Below are 21,991 nucleotides of genomic sequence, written 5' to 3' on the forward strand. Positions count from 1 at the left end.
TGGTTCCCCTGACGGCGGGCCAGGCTCCGGGGGCCGCCGCGCCGCCGCCTCCCCGCGCCCCGCCGCCGCCGCCGCGCTCCCCGACGGCCCCGCGCCGCGCTGCGGGTGCTGCCGCGGGAAGGCGCTGGCGCCCGGGCTTGGGGGCACCGGGGCGGCCCGGCGGGGCTGCGGGACCTCTGCGGCGGGGCGCCGCCCTCGAGGGGGCGAAGCTGCGGAGTCCTGGCCCCAAGCTCGCCCCAGCGTCCAGCGGAGCCCCGGGCGGCCCGCACTCCCCAGGGTCTGGCAGCTCCAGGCGCCCGACGGTGGCGGGTGCCCAGGACCCCGGGGAGCTGGCAGAGCCCCGGGTGCCCAGCAGCCCCGGGGTCCAGCAGTCCCGGGGTCTGGCAGCTCCAGGTGCCGGAAGCCCCGGGTCCCCAAGAGCCTCGGGTGACGGCAGAGCCAGCCTGTAGGTGCCCCATGCCCGCCCAGGGACCCGTGGGAGCTGAGTGGTGCCTGCGGCAGGCACGCCTGTGGGAGCAGGGCTGGAGCGGGGACAGAAGAACTGCAGGGCAGCCACTCATTAGCCTACTGTAATGACACAGCTGGGAGCTGGGGGGGCACGTTGGACACCCAGAGCAGTCTAGTCCCACACCACCAGCCCAGCAGGGCAGCCTGGGCAACAGGCCTCCTCAGCTGGGCGGCAAGTAGGGCAGGCAGCGGTGCTGCCTCTGCAGGCAGGGTTGGAGGGCTGGTTTGGGCCTTTGGATAGCCAGGGCTCCCAGGGAGGTGGAGGCAACAAGAAGGCAGAAGCTCTGCAGGAAATCCAAAGCCTCAACAGTGCTAAATGTGTCATTTCCCCCCCACCCCCCCCATCCCCAGGTGGAATGTGACTGTGGACCCAGTACCTGCACTTCTGGGAGGGGACAGCTCAGCAAGGAGTGGCTTCCAGCCCAGCTTGTGACAGACAACACTTGTCCTCAAGACAAGCAAGTATGACTGAGCTAGCTGTCACTGGGAAAAAGCCTGCTGAGCAAGCTAACTCCTAGTGCCGATGAGGCTCCTGTAGGTCTGACTAACTGGCCTTGTGCACACTTGCTATGGTGCAGCTACTGGGTTGACCTGCCACCCCCTCTCAGGTGGCAAGGGGAAGAGAGTGTCGCATTGTTCAGGGTGCAGGATCACGCTGAGCCCAGCATGCAATGGGCAGTCAGTGCAATCTTCCCCTATATCCTCAAAGCCAACGTCAGTACAGTATGGGTCAGGAAGCCTAGACTCCCCAGATCGTCACCCCATACCAGCTTGCTTTTCCACTTCGATGGTCACTGCAATAGACAGACCAGAAAGCCAAGCTTGTCTGAGCTTCAAGGACATCCTTTAGCTGTGAGTTTAAAGCATGCATGGAGGACACCCTGACCATCTTCTATGTGGTAGCAAACTTGAAGCTAAGTAGTAAGATAACCCTTGCTGCACATTGTCCTTTAAAAACTGTGGAGCATCATCACTCTCTGCAGCCCCAGCTTTCTCAGGGAGTCAAGTGAACCCATTTCCATTTTCATCACTGCTTCACTCTTCCACTGAAAGCTGGCTTCATCCAAGGAGCTGTGTAATGGCATATGGACAGTGTGTATGTCATACAAAGCTATGTCTGAGGGCCACAGTCACCTCTGTGGGTTTCCTGTGAAGGGAGTGGAGTCTCCATCATGCTAAACATGGGTTTGACAGCATCCCTCAGGAGTGGATTAGGTAGTCCTGGGTGGTCTCCCAAGCACTTTCCCAGTCCTGGGATTCCTTCCCTGAACAAAGAGTAAATGAGAAGTTTGGTGAACTCTAATCACCAGCTTCCTCTGATGTTTCCAGTACATGGGGCTGATCTGCGTGGAAGGTTTCTATCCTGCACAAGCCCAGACAGAAAAGAAGTTCCCAGTAGGGAACTCCCTGGTGGACTTACTGGTGCAAGTTCCCTTTTGCAGTGGCATCCTAATAAATACGTCTGCAGGAGTATTGCCTACCTCTTAATGCCCAGACATAGGCAGTGGCTTGAGAAAAGAGCACAAATGGTTCAGAATCTAAAAAACTGTCCCTTGAAAAAATCCATTCCTTGTATTAGCTCTTTCAGAGACCATCCTACAAGCCACTGACAAGCTGCAGTTTTTACAGTCCAGGCTTATAATGTTCTGGTCCGATGTCTTGTCTACCAAGGTGTAGTAAGACCAGTCTCCCTGTGGCCTTTGCATATCAGGGATGCCACAGAAGGGAGCAATCAAGACCCCTCTGTGGCACAGTGAAGCCAGGAAGGCAAAGCTGAACATGCTCCTCCTTCCCACTGAGCAATATTGTCATCCGGCCACTGATGGGGACTCAGGTAGTAGTGACGGCACATGACAGAGTTGCCCTTTTCCCATTCCCTGTGTCATGGGTATATCCAGATTGTGGCCAGCATCCTGCATGTGAGCAGCTGCTGGCAGGACCCTTGGTACAGCAGGGAAAAATCTCCCTGCCCAAAAGTGCCAGGGGGTGGGGGTGGGGGGTACAATTCCTGAGGTGCACTCAGCTCTCTCCTCCTCTCTTCATCTTTCTGTCCGAAAACTATCTCCCATCTCCCCCATCTTTATCCATGTAACTCACTGACTTTCTTTTTCAGACTTAGCTTTCCTCTTGGCTCGTGGCTGTCTAGTATCACTCCCTTTTCCCTCTCTGAAGCCAACCAGACCATGGCCAGCACCTTTCGCGTGCCCCTGGCCTCCTTCCACACACTTGGCAGTAGTATCTGCCATGCCACGGAGCAGCTGCCCTTGCATGGCTTCTTCTGCCTCCATGTCTCTCCCCCTGTGCACCCTGGTCCTGCTCAGAGGGTTTGTCTGGCAGGGGCCCAGAAACACCAGGGTGGCCCTGCTCTGCTCCCAGGACCTGGGGCGGGAATGCTGAGACCGTGCCGGCTCGGGCCGCGCCGAGGCGTGAGGAATTCCCTCAGGACAATTGCTCAGCCTGGAGCTGAGCTTAACATAACTTTCTGTCTGGGAAAGAGGGTTGGGGAGGGGGTTAACTCCAAAAAAGGGTGGTCAAGAGGGGCCGGCTACAGAGGCATTAAGCCACTGGCACAGAGGCCATAACATCTTTTCTTCTGCTTCTCCCCCTCTGGTGAAACTCCGGGGGAAGCGAGGGAGGCTCACGGCTCAGCCGGCAGCCCCAGTGCCAGGGCGGATGCCCTAGTTTCCCAAAGAGCGCAGCGGGGCTGCGGGCTGGTGGGCTCCCCGCTGCTGTCTCCCCCCAGGCCGGCTCTCGGGGCAGGCTTGCTCCCCACGAGCCCAGTGCCCCGCGCAGCTCTGGCTCGTGGCGGAAGGGATTGCCTGTGAGTCACTCCCAGCCGTGGCCCTGCCAGGCCCTGCTGCAGTGAGAACATTGCTGGCCTCGTGGCCTTGCCAGCTCTGCTCTAGCAGGAAGCTCGCAGGCCCGTGACACGCTTGGCGGTCACATCCCCGTGCCTCCCCTGGCAGCCCTGCCCAGCCTGGAGCTGCCGGCCTCGCTCCGGCCTGTTTCCACGACCGGGATTCCCTTCCTATCTGTTCTCTCCATTACCTTTCTGCTGTGCCGAGCACATCTGGTGCTCCTCTGCCTCGCTTTCTTCCCACTTCTCCGTGCTTTCTTGTTTCCTAGATGAACCAGAGCAAGCTCTCACCTCCACACGTTTTCCACACACTGTTGTTTTGTGCGAGGATGCATTTCCTTTTGGCTGTTATCTTGGCTTCCATAAGCAGCTCTATCTTTTCTTATGATTCAAGGGCGGCAGGCACTATATCCTGCTCTGCTCCACTTTCCCAGGGCTAAGCAAAGCCAGAGCAGGTTTGTGCTGTAGCTGGCTGAGCATGTGGCTCACCTGGCTATGGCTCTGCACAACCTGTGACTAGCAGATAAGCCAGTCCTGTAGATGCAGCTGGCTGGGGAAGCTGCTGAGGATGCTGTGGAAAGGAGGTGTAGGGAGGATTTACAGTGTCTTGGAGAATAGCCCTGGTCTGGGCTGGCTTGCTGCACTTCTTCCCCAGTCTGTCCTTCTAATGTGGCTCAACTCCCTCTCTTGCAGGCCCACACACATGCATCCAACTCCACACATGCCTGCCCACACACAACACACCCCACGCAGGTATGAACACAACCACAGCCCGCTACATCTGCATGTCCTCTTCTGCATGCCCAGCCACACTCTTTAGAGAGGAGACACGTATGCACACATGCATCGTGCCTGAAGTGGGATGCGGCATGGTAAGGGAGCTGGCCTTGTTGGTGGGACCATAGGGGATATGGAGGCAGTGTGGCAGGGCTAGCATGCAGGTTTATTGGGTAGGACAGGGCAAGAAAGGCCATCAGTGTGTGGAAAGTGCCAGGAAAGAGGGCTGCTCTGCCTGGGCTGCCAGAGCAGACTCCGGTCTTGATCCCTCTGCCAGCTACCAACCCTGCTTCTCCCTCTAGTAGCAGCAAGGCTTTTGCCTCTGCCTTTGAGCATGACTAGAGGCAGAGTGGACCACGTTAGCTCTCCACAAGCTTGTCTTGATGCTTTCCATTACAGCAATGTTTGCAATTTCTTTTTCGAACTTCAGTTGTTTGGGCTGAAACTGCTCTGCCAGGTGCCTGCCTCCCATTGAACTGTGTTTTGGAAAATTTCAACAAAAGAGAAAAAAAAAAAAAAAACACTGAAGCATTTCCAAACAAAAAATTAAGGAAAAATATGCTGTCTTGTAGATGTTTCAAAAATCCCTGCAGCTGTTTCACCGAGAAAAAATTCACAACGGGTCAGTAGGGGAGTCATTCGATATGAGGTGCTCATCACCATCCTGCTGGGACGCAGACAGGCTCTGGTCCTTGGAAGAAGCCTCAGCTCACGCGTGCTCGGGTCGCTCACAGCATTTGAGCGAAAGTCTGCAGAGATCATTTCTGCAAAGACACGAGCTCTCTTCCCTCGCGACTCCCCCTGCTGCCGTAACCAGCATCCTTGCAAGCAAGCACGCTGCAGCGTGGCTCACAGCATAGCCCAGCCATTTCGTGCCTCACCTTCCCACATCTCCAGGCAGGCAGGTCACAGCTTCCAGCAGCAAGAGTTAAAACAGGACAGGGTAAGGAATGCCTGACATATAGGGAGGGCTTAGTATGGACAACATGCCTACCAATAAGAGGAATGGCTGCTGCTTCTGGCTGAGCATGGATAAAAGCTGCTGGGAACACAGAGACTGGGGTGTTACATTGGCACCTGGTCTTGCAAGGCCACACAGTACCTTGGGTACACAGCAGGCAGCACCCTGCACCCCGATCCCACAGACAAGCCCTGGAAGCAGTAGCACACAAGCATGTTACATGCACGTGGAGCTGCCTAGAGGTGCACAAATAACTCTCACAACAGCTGCTGGGCAGGCGAGCATTCATCTTCACACAGACCCACACGTGCTTGCAGTGGGCAAAAGCTGCTCAGGCACTGAACCCATCCCAGGTCCAGCAGTGCTGGCCAAGAGCAGGCCTTGTGGCAGCAGCACGCTCCATGCCACTTCCTCCCTTCTGCTGAGGACACAAACGTACACAGCGTGGACACTTTCAGCAGCTTCCTGGGCACAGTGTGTCCACGGTCACTGCTGCGGCACCCACCCCAGAAGGGGAAACCAACTCCTCCACGAGTTTGGCTGGAGCGAGCATTAGGATCCCCTGCCCCTCCCCGCTGGAGAGGAAGCAGAGCTTGAGTCACTCAGACTCACCTTCCTTTATCAGTTCAAAGTAGCCTTCCCTCTACGCATCCAGATCCCCGGTCTCCGGGCACTGAGGACGCAAGGAGTTTTTGAGTCCAGGACTTAGCATCCCGAGCCATCTTTCCACGTAACACAGGCTTCAGGGACGCTCCACAAGAAATGGTTGGAAGGGGCTGGAGAGGCAATGCAGCATGTGGACCACATTTACCATCCTACCAGAAATACCCAGAGTCCTGCTGCTGCCTGTACCAGTACAAACACCATTGGCTCCATGTCCCAGATGCTCTGCAGCCATGCTTCCTGCCCTCCATGTGTTTTATAAGCTAGAGAAAAGGCAGCAGGGAAGTATGTCTAGGAGGCCCATACTTCCCCCATTTAGCTTTCAGTAAGCTCTGCCAAGGCCATTGCTCATAAGGGGAAGTGGAGAAAACTACTGGGGGGAGAAGCAGACTGTCTCAGCTGCCAGAGAGGGAAGCCCAGAGGTGCTGATGGCCTCACAGAGCCAAATGCAAGTCCAGGAGGAATGAGGAGAAACTGCCCTACAACTGGAGCGGTGGAGGGACACCCCAGGGGGATGCTTGTTGGAGGGCACAGAGGGAGGTTGGCCAAGCTGTGAAAACACTGCAGGGAGCAGCATGCAACTGTATGCCAGCCAGCCAGGGTACAGGCAGCATTCCTCCCATGGCAGAGAGAAAAACCAGGGTACATGGCCCCCAAAAGTCAGGCAGCAGGAGGATGGCAACTGCCTCTCCTCCCAGCTGCACACACAGCTGCCTTCCCTCTCCCCAGGCAGCAGGGAGCTCCGAGCAGCCCCAGGACAGCCCTCACCCCTCCAACCACTGAAAGCAGTCCTCAAAAGTCTGGGCTGAGGAGACACCTAGGCTCCCAGGCCCCCCCCTAGTCCCCAAACCAGCTCCCAGATAGCTTTGCAGCCCCCACCATTTCCAGGGCCAGGCAAGTTTGGCCTAGGTGGAACAGGCCACAGTCGCTTGGTCCAGTCCAGCTCAGCCTCTGTCCCACAAGCCCTGGCCACTGGTTCAGGCCAAGGCACGAAGCTTGTGGGGGGCTGAGGAACGGGCACCAACTCTCACTTTGGAGATCAGAGGAGCAAGGCAGAACACATGACAGCCACCCAATAAATCCAAGAGACAGGCTGGGAACAGTTGCGATTTAATCATCACTATTCTCCACAAATCCAGTGCATGGTAGAGTGAGCCAGATGCAGACTGTCTCCCAGGTGCTCCCCGGGAAGCACGCAGCCTCCGGGGCCTTCCCCGGCTCACAACACAGGTTTGGCACAGCACTCTCTCCCACCACTGTGTGCGCCCTGCATGAGAGCGGCAGCACCCACAGCCAGGGTCTGCCCCTGCCAGCAGGGCAGGAACAGCGTGGTGACCAGTGAAAGCCAGCTCCGCTCCCCAGTTTGCCCCAGCCACATGCCTGAGGGCCAGCATGGCACAGCTCAGGCTGTGGGTGGAAGATGCAAAGACCTACAGCCCTGGGAAGCTTTGGCTCTACTCAGCCCAGCAGGATAGCGTTAAGAGTGCGGCCCTGCTCAGGAGGAGCCTGGCTCCAGTTTGTGCAAAGCTGGTGAGTATATCCTGGGATCAGCTGCCACAGACAGGCAGGAGGCACCCGCACTCTGCCACTTCCCAGTGCTGCCAGCCCCACCTGTGACCTTCCACTGGTCATCTCACCAGCCTCAGTTTCTACATCTGCATTGATGCAGCTGGAAGACAGGTCAAGCTACAGCTTCTGCTGGAGGACCTGGCCCTGGTCATCCCATGCTGCTGGCTCAGAGGGCTGGGGACAGTGAGCCCTTGGCGCTGAGCACATGCTTCAATGCAGGGGGCTGCTCCTCCACCCTCAAGCTCACCACACCAAAGCACCAGGACAACTTTCACCAAAGCAGGGGATCTTCAGCATCTGAGTTGCACTCCCCCAGCCACAGCCCAGGCCCGGGGCTGCAGCTCGGGCCAGGCACAGGGCAGAAGGGACATGCCTCTACGCATTTCCAGCTGGCAGTCAGGGCAGCCCTACACTAGTGACCTCCAGAAGGCATATGTGGTTCAAACAGCAACAAGAGCACATTTCTGCCCAGGGCAAAGGCCTCTGGGTGAAAAAACTGCAATAGAACTAGGAAAGGGAACCACGATAGTGGTTCTACACAAAGGCACAATAACCCTTCACCACGGGCACAGGCTGAGCCAAGTGCCACATCTAGATCCCACTGGACAGGGAAGTTAGTGGTTCGGACCAAAGAGGCTGCCTGCAAAAAGCCGTCTCTTGAACTCGCTCCAGAGGAGGTCCCGCTCTCGGTTCGCTCTCTTCATGAAGCCTCTGTTCTCCTGGGCCCTCCTAGACAGATAGGGCAGCACCTCATTCACCGGGCCATAAGGCACATACTTGTAGACAGGGAAGCCTGCCTGACCTGGAGGGAGGGGAGGGAGGGAAGGAGAGAGAGAGAGACTGATCATGAAAATGCCCTGAGCCAGAGAGCCTCCCTAATTCCCTGCTCTCCCGTCTTCCTTGGGCTCTGCTGCAACAGGAGCACAGGGCTGGACATCTCTCCCTCCTGGGTAAAGGCAACAAGCCAGTGGGACAGGCAGCTAGGGAAGAGGAGCTGCGCACTGGGGGCTAAGCCACTGGGCTCATTCCCAGATAGAGGGGCCCAGACCACTCCATATTGCCTGCCATGATTTATGGACAGGTCATGGAGATGTGAGCTAGTGGGGAATGGGGCAGTGACAACATGTGAGACCAGCTCCCCAGCTCTGGAGGGCTCAGGTAATCAGGAGCAAGTCCTTTGCTGCAGGGCAGGTGGCAGCTGATTTCACTGGCTGGAGGACATGGCCAAACAGTCAAGAGGGGAAGTCTGAGAGCAGCCCAGACAGATGTGGATGAGCCTGTCCAGGGTAGAAGAAAGCAAAAGCAAGTCCCTCCTCCTGCTCAGCACTGGAAGCTTGGGAACAAGCCGGAGAGGAGAGGGCCAAGGTCACTGGGAGCCCTGGGAATGTTGGCAGCCAGGGCCCAGCCAATTCAAGAAGCATTCAACCAGAAACATCAAGTTAACACATTTTTCCAGCATGACCAGAGGAGACTGCAGACACACAGCCAAATCCAGCTTGCTAGGGGAACTCCAGGACAGAGCAGTATCCATGCTGGACAATTGCCCAGTCTGCCTCATGCTGCTATCCTGGCCTTGGGGTCTCCACTCTGGAGACCTGTGCAGGGAGGGAGATCAGTCTGACCTGCATGTGTCTGGGCTGGGCTATTTGGATCTTTGCACATGCCTCAGTCTGCCTGGGCTGAGGCCGGTCCCCTAACATGTCTAATCTACTGCCTGGGCCAGGAACAACTGGAAAGGAGAAGACTAGGCTGGGGTCACTCAACAGCCTGTCCCCATCCAGCTACAGGAGAGCAGAGCGCCGAGAACTCAGCTGCGCATTGCACTGACACTCCTCCAGAGGAGCAAAGTAACACTCCTGGACCAAGGAGTGATGTACAGCAAAGTGTTTGCTATCTGCCAGGACCCATCTCCCTGCCTCCTTGGGGCCTGCTGACAGCACAAAACAATGGGCAACAGGGTCCAAATTGCCAAAACCCACCAGCCCAGGTGAGGAAAGGAAAAGCAGAACTGTTTACTGAACAGGATCATCCAGCCCCAGATATCACAGCCCTTTTGTTTACTGGTAGCTGCATGCAAGAGCTTCAAAACCCATTGCTCAGCCTCCCCCTCACCGCTCCCCATAGCACCCAGCATTTTCCAGCACAGGGCATCCCCCTCCCCCAGTGCCAGCCTCCCCCTGAGTTTCACCACTTCTCTGTCCAGGCAACAAGGCAGCATCATCATCCTCAGGCAGTCCCTGCTTTCATCAGGACAGACCCATAGCCCTGCTCCATCAGCCCTTCAGGTCCCATGCACTCCACAATGGCTCTAGTTCTCAGCAACTGCTCAGTAAGGTCTCAGGGTCTCCAAGCTCGGAGGAGAATGGAACAGGAGCATGCCTGCTGAGTCCCCCCGCTTTCAGGTACTGGAGCTGCAGCACTCACCTAGTGGGAAAGTGATCTGGTCACACATGCCCAGCAGCTGCCCGAAGTACACCTTCTTCTCTGAGGGATGGATCCCAAGCTCCATCATCCTGCAAGCCATGCCTTGGTGTTAGGGAAAAGCAGAGACAGCAGGCAGGAACAGCGCATCCCACGCACAAAACAGGCACTGCTTCTGAACACAACAGCAAGGCACTGACCATGTCCCAGCCAGATGACTTATTCCAAAGACTCGAGGAGTTTTAAGAGCCTCTGGGCTGTGCCATGGGGCTCACTCTGCAATTGCTGTGGGCTACTGTGCTGTGCCCCAGCTCTAACCCCACACCAAGTCTCTGAGCACCAGATCCAAGATAGGATCACAGTACCTGAGCACAGAGGACAGACCTGAAGAGCAGCAAGTTTCACCATAGCTCTGCCAAGCCCCACCTCCCCCAGGTCCTCAGGCCCAAGGCTGGGAACATGCCTGTGTCTCTACCACCTCCCCAGCTCCCACCTGCGCAGGGTGAACTTGACTGTGTCCTCATTGTGAGATGCTACCATCACATTGGCTTTCCGGCTGTGCTTGATCTCTTCCAGAATATAGTCCAGGCACCTGCAGGGTAGTACAGGGCTGTGTGGGGAGACTGCCTAAGTCTGTGCCCAGTAGGATGGGAGGAATATAGCTAGGACTATCCCCTACCTGTGGTACATCTCACTGGTCTTCTCATAGGTGGGGTTGATGGGATCCTCATAGCCAATCTGGGCAGCTCTGTTCCGTTCCTGCTCCATGTAGGCACCACGGACCAGCTTGGTGCCAAAGTGCCAGCCCTCCCGGCGCGACAGCTCCACGTCCACAGTCACATTGTCATAAGCCTCCTGCCACCAGGTGGAAGAGACAGTGCATTGTCATCATATCAGTGCCACATCTGCCCTGCACCTCCAGGAACCAGCCCTGGAGTAACGACAAATTGCTTATTGCATTGCCATGGTTTCAGGAGCCAAGGTCTCCATGGGATCCATGGGGAAGGCACGTGGATCCATGCTCCAGCAGGTTTTCCCCTACTGTGCACCCTGGACCCTGTGCAGCCTCCTGCAGGGCTTTACCTTCAGGTAGCACTGGTAGGTGTTGAAGATGATCGCCTGGTCCCTGTTGAAACGACGCTGCATCTCCAAGGTGAGTCTGCTGATGGCCGGCTGGAAGTAGGACTGTTCTGCGTCCACCATGAGCCTCACACCGGTCTCTGTGGCCCTCTGGAAGGTGAACACCATAGGGGTTGGGCTGCTGAGACTGCCTGCCAATGCATCACCCTCTGCAGCAGGGCCTGCTCCCAGCCCAGCATCTGACCTTTGCAAGGACATCCATCCTCTGCAGCATCCGTTTCATCTGCAGATCCTCCTCCTCAGTGAAGCGTGAGAGCAGAGGCTCAAGCTGACCAGTCTGAAATGAGAACAGCCATGGGCCCATGGCACTTTCCCTGTCTGGGGAAAAAGTGCTGCAGGAAGCTGCTGCCTATGGCCTGGAAACAGAGAAAAAGCCCCACAGGAAGCCACTTGCCACTCATCTCCAGAACTGCTGCTTGCCCCAACTCCTCAGCACCCAGTGATGAGCACAGCATGCAAAGGATGCCCATCCCACAGGCCTGGCTGCTGCTTAGCAAGGCACAGAAAGATGAGGACAGACCCTCCCCAAGCTGGGGTAGACACCTGGGCATGGGTGTCTAAGCAAGTCTGGCCTCCTAGGAGAGCTGTGGGTTCCCAGTGATGGTGCTGCCCCAAGACAGCCATGAGCAGTGCCTAGCACACCAGTGTACACCCACACTGATGGGGCACCATTAAGCTAGGGGCCATCCTGCAGGCCTGGTGCGGCAGCTGACGTGGCCGTGCAGGAGAGGAAGCTGGCACAAGCTGTGCAGGGAGGTGACAGGTGCTCACGTGGCCCCAGAGCTGCCTGTGCACCACAGATTAGAGCATGGCTGGCTTCCAGCAGCACCAATGCCAGCCAGTGCTGCAGTCACAGCTGTGAGCAAGCTGCCAGGCAGGGCCATCAGACCTACAACCTGTCCCCTCAAACTGCCTCCCCAGGCCTTCAAGGGCTGCTGGCCAGCACAGATACCACTGCCGCCCTTCTATCCGGCTTCCCCTCCCCTGCGCTCCTCTCCAGTGCTGGCCTGCAACTGCCAGATCTGCACCAGGCCTGGCTCTGCCTTAAGCAGGGCACTGCAGGAGGGACAGGCCGTGCATGCAGGACCATGCGAGAGCACCCAGCCAGCCCTGCCCAGTCCTATCTTGGTATGCAATTGCCTAGCTCCTGGCCGGCTCATCCACATCCCTTAGCACGAGGCTCACAGAAAGCTCTGCAGCAGCTCTCCATGCTTTGACCCACTCTTTGGTCCCCATGGAAAATGGAGGACCCCTCCTCCCACAGGGAGGGGGATAAGCTCCTGCCCCAGGCATAGGTTGGAGGCCAAAGACAGAAGAAAGTAGATCTCTAATGAGGAAGAGTCCTCACAGCACCCTGACCTTGGAGCAACAGCCAGGGACCAGGGAGGGACAGGGAGATGTCTTGCATTGCACTGCCTTGCCCGCAGCACTGCTCAGGGGCCTGAGCCTGGACAAAACAGTTACCCACCTGCATGTTAGGGATGAGCAGCAGCTTGGAGAGCTTGGTGCGGCTGTCGATCAGGCTGTTCCAGTCCAGCAGGTCCACGGTGCTGTGAGCAGAGAGCCAGGTCAGTACCCATGGGGTACTTGGGGCAGAGGGAGGAAGTCTCTACCAGCTCCCACCCCCCACCAGCATGCAGGGTGTACAATCTGCCACTCTGCCACACACAGCACCACTGACCATCTAGTCACCTCCACCAGAACCTCCTCTGCTTGGAGAGACCCTGGCCCCACACCGAGCCAGTGCTGGCTTTTGGAGAGCTCCGCTTGCTGCTGCACTGACTGCACCCCAAGAACTGGGGGAGGCTGAATGAAGTCCCCCAGGGCCCATCTCACAGCACCTTGCAGGTCCCAGAGAACTTACCCACTCACACCCAGGTTCTCGCCCGTGAACCAGTGCTGACTCTCTGCTTTGGTCGCAATGCCAAGGTTGGCCAGTGCCTCCTGCCAAGCAAGAGGAGTGTCAGTACCAATGCTAGGGGTAGGAAGACACCCAGGGCCACTGTGTGGGGAGCTATGCCAGCACAAGGAGCACCCCATTCCAGCATGGCTGTGGGTCCAAGGAGGAGCACCACAGGGCTGGGGTCATGGCAAAAGGGATGAGTGGGAGGCCATCAACTGAGGACAGTAATAAACCAGCAGGGGAAAGGCAGGGCAAAGACAAGTCTGGAGGTAACAGCACCACGCTGGGCTACAAAGCCAGGTATGAAGGGACCAGTCCAGAGGCATCACAGGTCAGAGCTGCTCCGGGAGCCTTATGGAAAACAGCCATCTCCAGCAGTTCGTGCCTGGTGGTAGGTGCCCCCCCCGCCAGCCCTCAGGCAGCACAGCCTTGTCCCTCAGACATCACCCAGCTCACCTGTAACTTCTCCACCTCCAGCTTCGTTTCCAGTGCTGCCTGCCCAGCCTGGCCCTGCTCAGCAGCCATTTGGTGGAAAAACCTCCGCCACTTCACCAGCACCTCTGAGAACTGCAGCTGTGGGATCAGAGCTTGGTGTGAGCTGCCCATGCTGGTGCACAGGCAGCTCAGAGCCTGTCGTGGTGCCAGGGCTTTGCAGGACCCTGCTCAGCCTGAGGCAGGCCCCGCAAGCAGACCCAGACTATACTGCCTCTAATAGGGGGATCCTCACCTCTGGACAAGCCGCCTATTAGTATAGACCACTCGCAGCCTCATGTGGGGACTTCTAAATTTCTAAACTCTTGTATCGTGTGCTCCCAAAGGCTGAGGCAGAACCTCCCAGAAGGTCTCAGGCACAGAGGGAACAGCCTGTTGGAGCCCTTTCTGCTCTGCCACCAGCAGAGATGCCGCACACAGCAAGCATGCCAAGGTTAGAGCCAGGGCACCTATCCCTGCAGATGTGTCACCCATGGCCTGGCATTCTCCCCACCTCCCCACTATACAGCCCTGGCACCCCCAGGCACTCACCAGGAACTGGGGTCTGCCCAGTGCTGTCAGCTTGATGGCTGAGAAACCGTCCTCAGAGCTACCACCTGGACAGAACCACAAAGCACACAGCTGACTAGACAAGAAGAGCTCCTAGGCAGGAGAAAGTTATCTGAGATATGGGGACAGGCTGTGCAGACAGGCCAGTTAGGCAGGGGCTGCAGAGGACAAGGACAGCTGCCTGTGGCCTCCCTTGAGTACCAAGGCACAGTGGAGCTGGCTCAGGGCATGTCAAGGACTTACTTGAGGCATCAATGCAGCGGAGGAAGGTCTCCATGTGCTGGTCACACTTGGACTCATCAGCATAGAAGTATGTGCGGGCACTGATGACTCCGCCGCGGCGATCTCCAAATCCACGATGGACCCGGTACTGCTTCTCCCTCTGCTCTGCTCCTGCGGAAGAGGCCAGAGATGGGCTGTGCACCTCTGCAGAGCTCTGAGCTCTTACAAGCCTCCTCAGGGAGTTCCTGCTTCCCATCCACAGGCTCAGGGCAGGCATTGGGGAAGAAAGGCTCTGGCTTGGACCATACGAGAGTTGCCAGAATGGGTCCTTCCTACTCTGTTGCCCAAGCAGGGACTCAGCTGTTGCTGAGGAACAGTGTTGGCATAAGAAGCTGAGTGCCTCAACATTTCTCAACCAGCTTGTGTTTTGAGGCTGTGGGATCTGGGTCCTTCCTCCATGCCAAGCCCACAGCATCCAGACTGGCTGGACCTTCAGGCAGGAACTATCTACTGTGAGCAGGAGAGGCTGGTTCACTCACCTCCCATCTCCTTCTCAGACGCAGAGGTGCAGGAACTAAGAAAAGAAACAGAAACAAAGGGCCACATCAGCAACCCTCCGAACCCCATGCTGGTGAGCAGGACAGCTCCCCAGGCTCCCCTGCTGCCAGCCCACACAGCAGGGCTGTTCTTCCCTCGCAATCCTAGCACTAACACATTACACTTTGGTCAGTTCGACCTCCACTGGCAGATCAGATGCCCCAAATGCTCCTGTGGAAGCAGAGGGCTTTCAATATCTGAGCAAACTTTACTCAGGAACCTGTGACAGCACAGGGAGGGTGTTCCATCCTGCGGGCGAGAGTTGCTCTCGGAACAGCACTGGCAAGGGATCCAGAGGGATAGTGAACCCCAGGCCAGCTGCAGTTAAGGATGTCCACCCCAAAGCAAGGACAAAGTCAACCCTGGTGGAGCTGGGTGCCCCGTCTCTGGCCACAGCAGCCTGTGTTCCTTGCTGCAGTGGAGGACCATTCATGTCAAACCTTGGCCCAATGCCTTCGCACCCTGGCAGAGCACCAGGTGCCGTTCACCAAGCAAAGGGCTTTTCCAGACTGTCAGGCTGTAGGATCTCCTGCCAGCAGTTCAGCTGTCCTGCTACACTTCACCTAAGCATTAGTGAACAATTTACAAACAAAACAAGGCTCAGCTTCAACTCCAGCTGACCTCGCACGTCATTTCAAGCCCAAATTTTGCACCACAGATATAACAGGGGTCTGACAGTCCCAGCAGGCCGACGCCGGCCAAATCATGATTTCCTCCTCACTGACACCTTAAATTCAGCCCATGGATACGGATCTCAGAGCAGGGAACAAGAATGCTGCCAGCCCCCAGAAAGTGACCCCTAGCAGTTCGGGAGCTGTCTCCTCCCAGAAGATCTGTCTTGCGCAGCTCCAGAGTCAGCATCCCAAAAGTGGCCTTCCCTTAGGACACATAGAACAGGGCCTTAAAGGGAAGCACAGCAGGAGCAGAGCAGGAAACCCATACAGCAGGAGCCAGAGGGCCTCTCACAGGAGATCAGAGAGGCATGCAACCCTGTCACAGAACAAATTCACCCACATGGAAACCCTGTGACAGGGATTAGGGGCTGCTGGAAGCATAAATAAGCCCTCCTTCTACTGAGGGTCCCCAGAGCCAGGAACAATCCTGCATTGCTCAAAGCACAGCAAAGCCTCACATGAACCAAGGCAGAAGCAGCCAGAGCTCATCAGTTGCAGCAGGCACGGTGCCATAGCCTGTCATGTTCCGCAGTGTTTTCTCCACAGTTTTGCTACCCCCAGGACAGGTCAAGAAACTTTCTGCCTCTGAATACAAAGAGTAGAAGAAAGGAAGGAGAGAAGACATATATCCAGGGATAAGATGCAGTAGCAGGGGCCACAACAAATAGAAGGTCCCCTTGGAGCAAACAGCATGTCACAGTGGAAGACTTCAGCTGGACACACTGCTGGGACTCTGAGGATAGGTCAGGAGAGATGTGCCCTGCAGGCAGGTCCCAGGTGCAGCACAGCAGGACAGCCCTAATCACAGAGCACACCAAGGGCAGAGCCCTTGCATCCAGCATCCGAGATGCTAGAGACAAGCAGCAGAATGCAAAGCTTCCCCAGACCTATGCAGAGTGAATGCATATAACTGAACTAGCAAAAAACACCCTTGAATTTGAAGCATTTTGTGTTCCTGAAGATAAACACACCCTTTCCAGCAGCATTCCTGCTGCATGACTGTAACAAGTCCTTTGTTCCCTGAGAGGGCATATAAAGTGAACATGGTGGCATTGCTTTATTATTCTGCATCAAGCAAAATAAAGGAGACTCCTTCTTCCAGCTGAAGAAATAGATCTTCCTGGATACTGTCTGTTTTATTTCTAATATTAGTCTTGGCTAGCAAAGCCAGCATCCAAATGCCACTTAACCCAGACCAGCTGAAGTTAGCTTATACCTGGCCACCCCTTTTGCCAACAGACAGCAAATGTCCCAGAGCCAGAAGCAGCTCCATGCACTATCCTAAAACTTCTAGTAGGCTGTAACTAGTAAGGAACTGTCTGCAAGACAGAATCAGGTCTTGTCAGGGCCTGGGAACTGATGCCCACACAGCAAAGCATACAAGCAGCACTACATACAAAAGCCCTAACCTGTTGAGTACAGCACAGATCAGGCCTTCAAGGTGCTGCAGAGCAGGTGATGAACAAAGCTGTAACAGGCTCTAACAGCAGGCTTGCTGAGCTGCAAACTGCAGTATGTAACTCACTTCACTCTCACAGCCTAGCAAACATGACATTCACCTTTAGAAGTTTCCAGTACCAAACCAGAGAAAGTGTTAAAGTGAGTTGGCACAATTCTGCTTTGGTGGGGAAGAATCACTGCAGCAGTGAGGGAAAAACAAGTCTGCTGGATTGCTGTGAAAGACTAATTCAGCTGACGCAGCAGACTTGGGCTCTCAGGAAGCTTTGATCAGGCTCAAATAAGCTGTTTCAGGAGAAACACAAAGGTTCTCTTGTCAGGAGTAAGTAGGTAACAATCCATTTCACACTGGAGGTTACGGCAAGGTGCCAGAAGAACAGTGTACTTGCTTTGCCCATCAGCAGATGGGTCTGAGAAAGGGAATGAGCCACCATCAGGGAGAAGTTGTTCCAAGTTATCGCATCCAAAGCAAATATAATGATCACAGGAAGCTCAGGTCTGAACTATGGGCAGTGGATAAAACCATGTAGGCAAGAATAAAGTAAAGCATTTGGCAGGAACAGTCCCTCAACCCTGCCCCCCCCCCCAGCAAGCTTTTTCACACACACCAGTCCAGTGCTGCAGCAACTCTTTACACAACCTGTTATCAAGACTAAAGAGAAACCATTCTGCTGCCACAGAGATCCACAGCACGCCCAGGCAGAGCGCAGGGCACCTCTGTGCAGCCGTCTCTCCAGGTGGCAAAAGCACTGGAGCAGGCGGAGGGAAGGGGAGGAGGCTGCTCTGTGAGGCTGGATTAGCCAGACTGGAATTCTTCTGCTGCAGCAGATATCTGGTGCCCACACAAGAAACCTCTAGAGGAAACAAAGCTTGCTCAAAGTCCAAGTGCTGCTTGGTGGAGCCACTCACAGGGTGTCTGTGGCAGTATTCAGCAGGTTTGAAATGGGAGTGAGTGCTGGTGGGGAGGACGGTACCCACACTGTGAAACATGCTGCCAGAGGCCAAGACACAAGCAGGCTCTGGAAGACCACAGATTCCTGAGGAGATCTTTCAGCTGTTACAATCCCAATGCAGCTTCTGACTCAGGAAGCCCACAGGCCAGTGACAGCTTGGAGGCTGCATGATCAGCCCTGCTATGGGGGTTTCTTCCATTCACCCCATGGGGCAGAAGCCCCTTCCCAGCTGCCTTGCCTCCTCCCCTGCAAGCGTGCATGCTGTCACCTTTCCAGCCTGGCAGAGAAGGTCATCCAAAACCCCACCCTCTGCCACCACTCTTGCAGCACTGCCTCCCCAGCGGCAGTCTGGGGCTGCTGCCAGGGCCCCAACACCCCCAACCTACACATGGCCAAAGAGCAAGCAGCAACCCCTGCCAGGGACCTCCTGCCTGCAGGAGACCTGCCATATCACCATGACTTCACCCCAGCTCTGGTCCTTGCACCTTGAGGACATGGTCAAGGACTCCTGGGACAAGTCAGAGCACTGGGTGCCAGCCAAGGCAGGGCGGCAGAAACCAGCCTGCAGCAGGTAGGAAGCATGCTGGAGCGCCAGGGTCAGCCAACACCAGATAAGCCAGTGCCTGCTTTGCATTAATATTTCCAGGCAGAGGGTTTGCTGTAAGGAGCAATCACAGCCTGTTACTGGGGAAAAGGCATTTCCATGCTGCTGTCTCCAGCTTGCTCTGGAGGAGCAGGCTCACACTGGTAGCCCAGCAAGTCTCTAACTGCATGAGCTCTGCCTCAGGAAACAGCAGACAGCACGAGGCAGCCAAAAGACCTATGTATGTGGTTTCTACCGTACTGCATCCTGGATTGTCAGTGGGAGTAAAGCCCTGAAGCTTTCACATTAGAGTTGAACCAGAATCCTCACGTTTAAAAGCTACAAGCCCTGGACAGCTCACAGCCTCCCAACCACACGCAGCCAAGTTCAGTAGCTTCACTGTCAAAAGCATCAGCAGTTCGGATTTCTGCCTCTGAACAGAGCAGATGCGAAGCTGTGCTTGACACAGGCCAGGGCACACCACAGTGCCACAAACACCTCACCCTGGGCTTTGTCCCCACTCCCCAGCATCCCTGGAGGACCACCAGGATGGGATATTTTCCTGTCCATTTATGAGATTTGGTTTGAGTGAATCCTGCTGGGGCTGAGGGAGGGTGACATTGGGGCATGGAGGGATTAAGTGCTGAAGGAGCTGCTGAATCAGTGCATGGCTCTACAGAGCTCTCCTGCTTGGGACACAGCTGGAAACACCCACACAGTGCAGGCAGAGCTGGCCTGCAAAGCCCAGCTGCAGTATCAGCTGTTCCCAGCACATGCCCATCCCAGATCTGCTTCAGGGGAGCAGCACAGCCCAGATACACTGCTCACACACCAGCACCCTTCTGCAGTAGTCAGACAGCTGCAGGCCCAGTTTGCACCTGTAAAAGCCCTTGGTGGTCACCAACAGAAAGTGGTAACACAGGCATGGCAAGACCAGGAGACTGCAGCAAGGCCAGCCAGGCACCAAGGACAAACAGGGCTCCCTCATTCCGCATGCAGGTGGCATCGACATTACCAGTCAGCCAGCGCCTGGGGTCATGCTGGGGGAGTCAAACCCCATTTGGAGGCTGAGCAGGGCTGGAACAGCAGTTTCTGCACATACTGTGTCCATTGCCTCTGCTGCTGCAGGTCCAGGGAAGCAGTCACAATTCAGCTGCTCTTGAAAACACCACTTTGTGTCTTGAAAAGAACCACTCTCCTTTTCCCCCAAGTTACTAGTGGTGTATTTTGAAGTTTTTATGTAAAAAAAGTTAAGTTATCTCCAAGTCCTGAGGATGGTCTTGGATCACATTCCCCCCCCATGCAGCTGAAACACTATACAGCAGGCCCTGGAGGGGCAGGACTTTTATGCCAACCGACTTATGCAGCAGGCAGGGCCACCTCTGAGCTTGTGACAAGTGAGGGGATACTGATAAACAGCAGCCAAGTGGAAAGGAGAGATAACAGTCTCGCTGGGAGGAGCATGACCACAGGTATCATGTGAGTGGGGACATGCCGGCTGCTCCAGCAGAGCTGGCTGCACTCCGGGAGAGCAGCAGTCCCAAACGGCAGCTATGCAAACACCAGAAGCACCACCACCTGCACTCTCCTAACCCGAAACCAGTTGTTTGCATATCAGGCTAATGCTTTTTCCTAGTCTATTTTTAACACTACTCAACGAGACTGCAACCTGTCACTGTGTACCAGCACCAAACAAGGGGACACCAGCACCATCAGGGGCCTGCTGTAAGGCAGCACTGGGAAGCGCCACATCTCCAGCCTTCCGGCATGGTCAGCTCTGCCCAGGACAGGGTCAAGCTGGGCTGCACGCTCACGCCTCGGGGCAGGGAGAGCTTTTGAGCTCCTCCACTCTTGCTTCCAGCCCAAGCCTGGCTGAGCCTTGGGACATGCAGCACGCAGGATGCTGAGTGGAGCTGCTTGCAGATGGGACCCATCCTGCTCCAGCATCACTCCCTCCTGCGCCCGTGGCCGGTCCGCAGCATGGGAACCGCCACCAGCCGCCTCGGCGCCAGGGCGGCCACGCAGCGCGCCTGCCAGCGGCCCACGCATCGCCCCGACGGGAGCTCGGCGACGAGGGGCCCGGCGGGAACCGCAGCTCCGAGCGGGGAGCTACTGGCGGCTGGGGCCGGCGGAGGGCAGGAGCGCGGGGCAGAGCGCGTGCGGGGGCGGGCGACCCCCGGGGCCGGGCGTCAGCGGGGGCAGCGCCGCGGCCGGGGCACAGAGCAGGGCGGGGAAGGGGCAGCGCCCCGCCACGGGCGATTGGGGGGGCGGTGCCGTGCCAGAATCGCCCACGGGAGGCGAGGCCGTGACGCACGGCGGTCCGTGCGCCGCAGCCAATGGGAGCGGGGGGCTGGGCGCGGGCAGCCAATGGGAGCCCGGCCAAAGCGGGCGGCGGGCGCAGCACGCGGTGCTCCTCCCCCTCCCGCCGCCCCGCCGGCGCTGCCCACGCGGGAGCGCGGCGCGGCCGGTGCCCTCGGGGGGAGGCACCGCCCGCGGCTCCCGGCTCGGCGGCAGCTCCGGCTCCAGCACCGGCCCCTCCGGGCCGCTCCCCGCCGCCTCGGCCCGCAGCTCCGGGGGGAGCCGCGGCACGGAGCCCCGACGGCGCCATCGGGGCCCGCCGGCACCGCACTTACTCCAGCTCCTTCTGCTCGGCCTCCTCGGCCGTCAGGTCCTCCTCCACGCTGTAGTCCAGCACGGCGCCCACGCCGAAGGCCTGGTTCCGCCTGATGAGGGGCTTGATGGCCTCCTGGTCCTCCCCGGCCACGAACTGCCCGTAGAAGGTCATCTTCATCAGCCGCTCGAAGAGCGGCTGCCCCAGCACCCGCCTGGCCAGCAGCAGCAGCTAGGGCACAGCGGAGGTCAGCGCGCCGCCGTCTCCCCCCCCCGCCCGCCGCCCCCCCCCGGCGCGGCGCCCCCACCTCGCGGTTGCGCTCCACCAGCGGCCCCACGGCGCACAGCCCCAGCACCACCAGCCCGCGCAGCAGCTCGGCGTTGCTCTTGCTGCGGAAAGCCTCGCGGGGGTCCCCGAAGTCCACGGCGGGCGGCGGCGGCAGCGGCCGGGCGGCGCCCCGCGGAGGCAGTGCCGGGGCCGGCGGGGCCCCCCGCTCCGCGGGCTGCGGCGGGCGGGGCGCGGCGGCGGGCGAGGAGCGCGGGCGGCGCGGGGCGCCCAGGCGGGCGGCGGCTGCGGGCAGCGCCCAGGCCCCGTTCCGCAGCGCCATGGGGCACGGGAGAGCCGCCCGCCCGCGCCGCCGCCTTAAGTACCCGCCCGGCCCCCGCCCCCGCGGCCGGCACCGCCCCGTGGGGCCTCCCCGCCGCCCCGCCCCGCGACCGCGGCCCCGGCGGCGTGTCCCGCACCGGCGGGGCTGCCACGGGCGAGACGCAGCCGTGAGCCGTCGCTGACCCCCCCGCGCCGCCGGGGAGGGTTTGGGCGCCTCCCCTGCCCCGCTGCCGGCTGCGCCCGCGACTCTCGGCGCGGGGAGCGGGGAGCAGATACCTCCCTCCCTTTCTTCAGCACCTTTTTATAGCTGCGGGTCCTGCAGCCGTGCCCCCTCCTCAGTCCCTGCTTCCGCAGCCCCAGCTCTCGCCTTCCCTGGAAGATCAAGTTGGGCAGATGCGCGGCTGCACTGAACCTCCTCATTCTGGCTCCTCAGTGACATCTTGTGCCT

General features: G+C 57.8%; 1 protein-coding gene across 1 annotated transcript; it reads right to left on the reverse strand.

The window, feature by feature from the left end:
- Nucleotides 1–6,859: 6,859 nt before the first annotated feature.
- Nucleotides 6,860–21,588, reverse strand: PRODH (proline dehydrogenase 1). The gene is made up of 14 exons (XM_026106897.2): nucleotides 21,245–21,588; nucleotides 20,960–21,168; nucleotides 14,601–14,635; nucleotides 14,083–14,232; nucleotides 13,822–13,886; nucleotides 13,255–13,371; nucleotides 12,760–12,839; nucleotides 12,364–12,445; nucleotides 11,080–11,172; nucleotides 10,839–10,985; nucleotides 10,435–10,610; nucleotides 10,249–10,347; nucleotides 9,759–9,847; nucleotides 6,860–8,136 (listed from the first exon to the last, which is right to left on the reverse strand). The coding sequence occupies exons 1-14, from the start codon at nucleotides 21,542–21,544 to the stop codon at nucleotides 7,949–7,951; spliced, it is 1,830 nt and encodes a 609-aa protein (XP_025962682.2). The 5' UTR covers nucleotides 21,545–21,588; the 3' UTR covers nucleotides 6,860–7,948.
- Nucleotides 21,589–21,991: the final 403 nt, after the last annotated feature.

The sequence above is a fragment of the Dromaius novaehollandiae genome, chromosome 17 (assembly GCF_036370855.1).
Source record: "Dromaius novaehollandiae isolate bDroNov1 chromosome 17, bDroNov1.hap1, whole genome shotgun sequence".
Taxonomy (NCBI): domain Eukaryota; kingdom Metazoa; phylum Chordata; class Aves; order Casuariiformes; family Dromaiidae; genus Dromaius; species Dromaius novaehollandiae.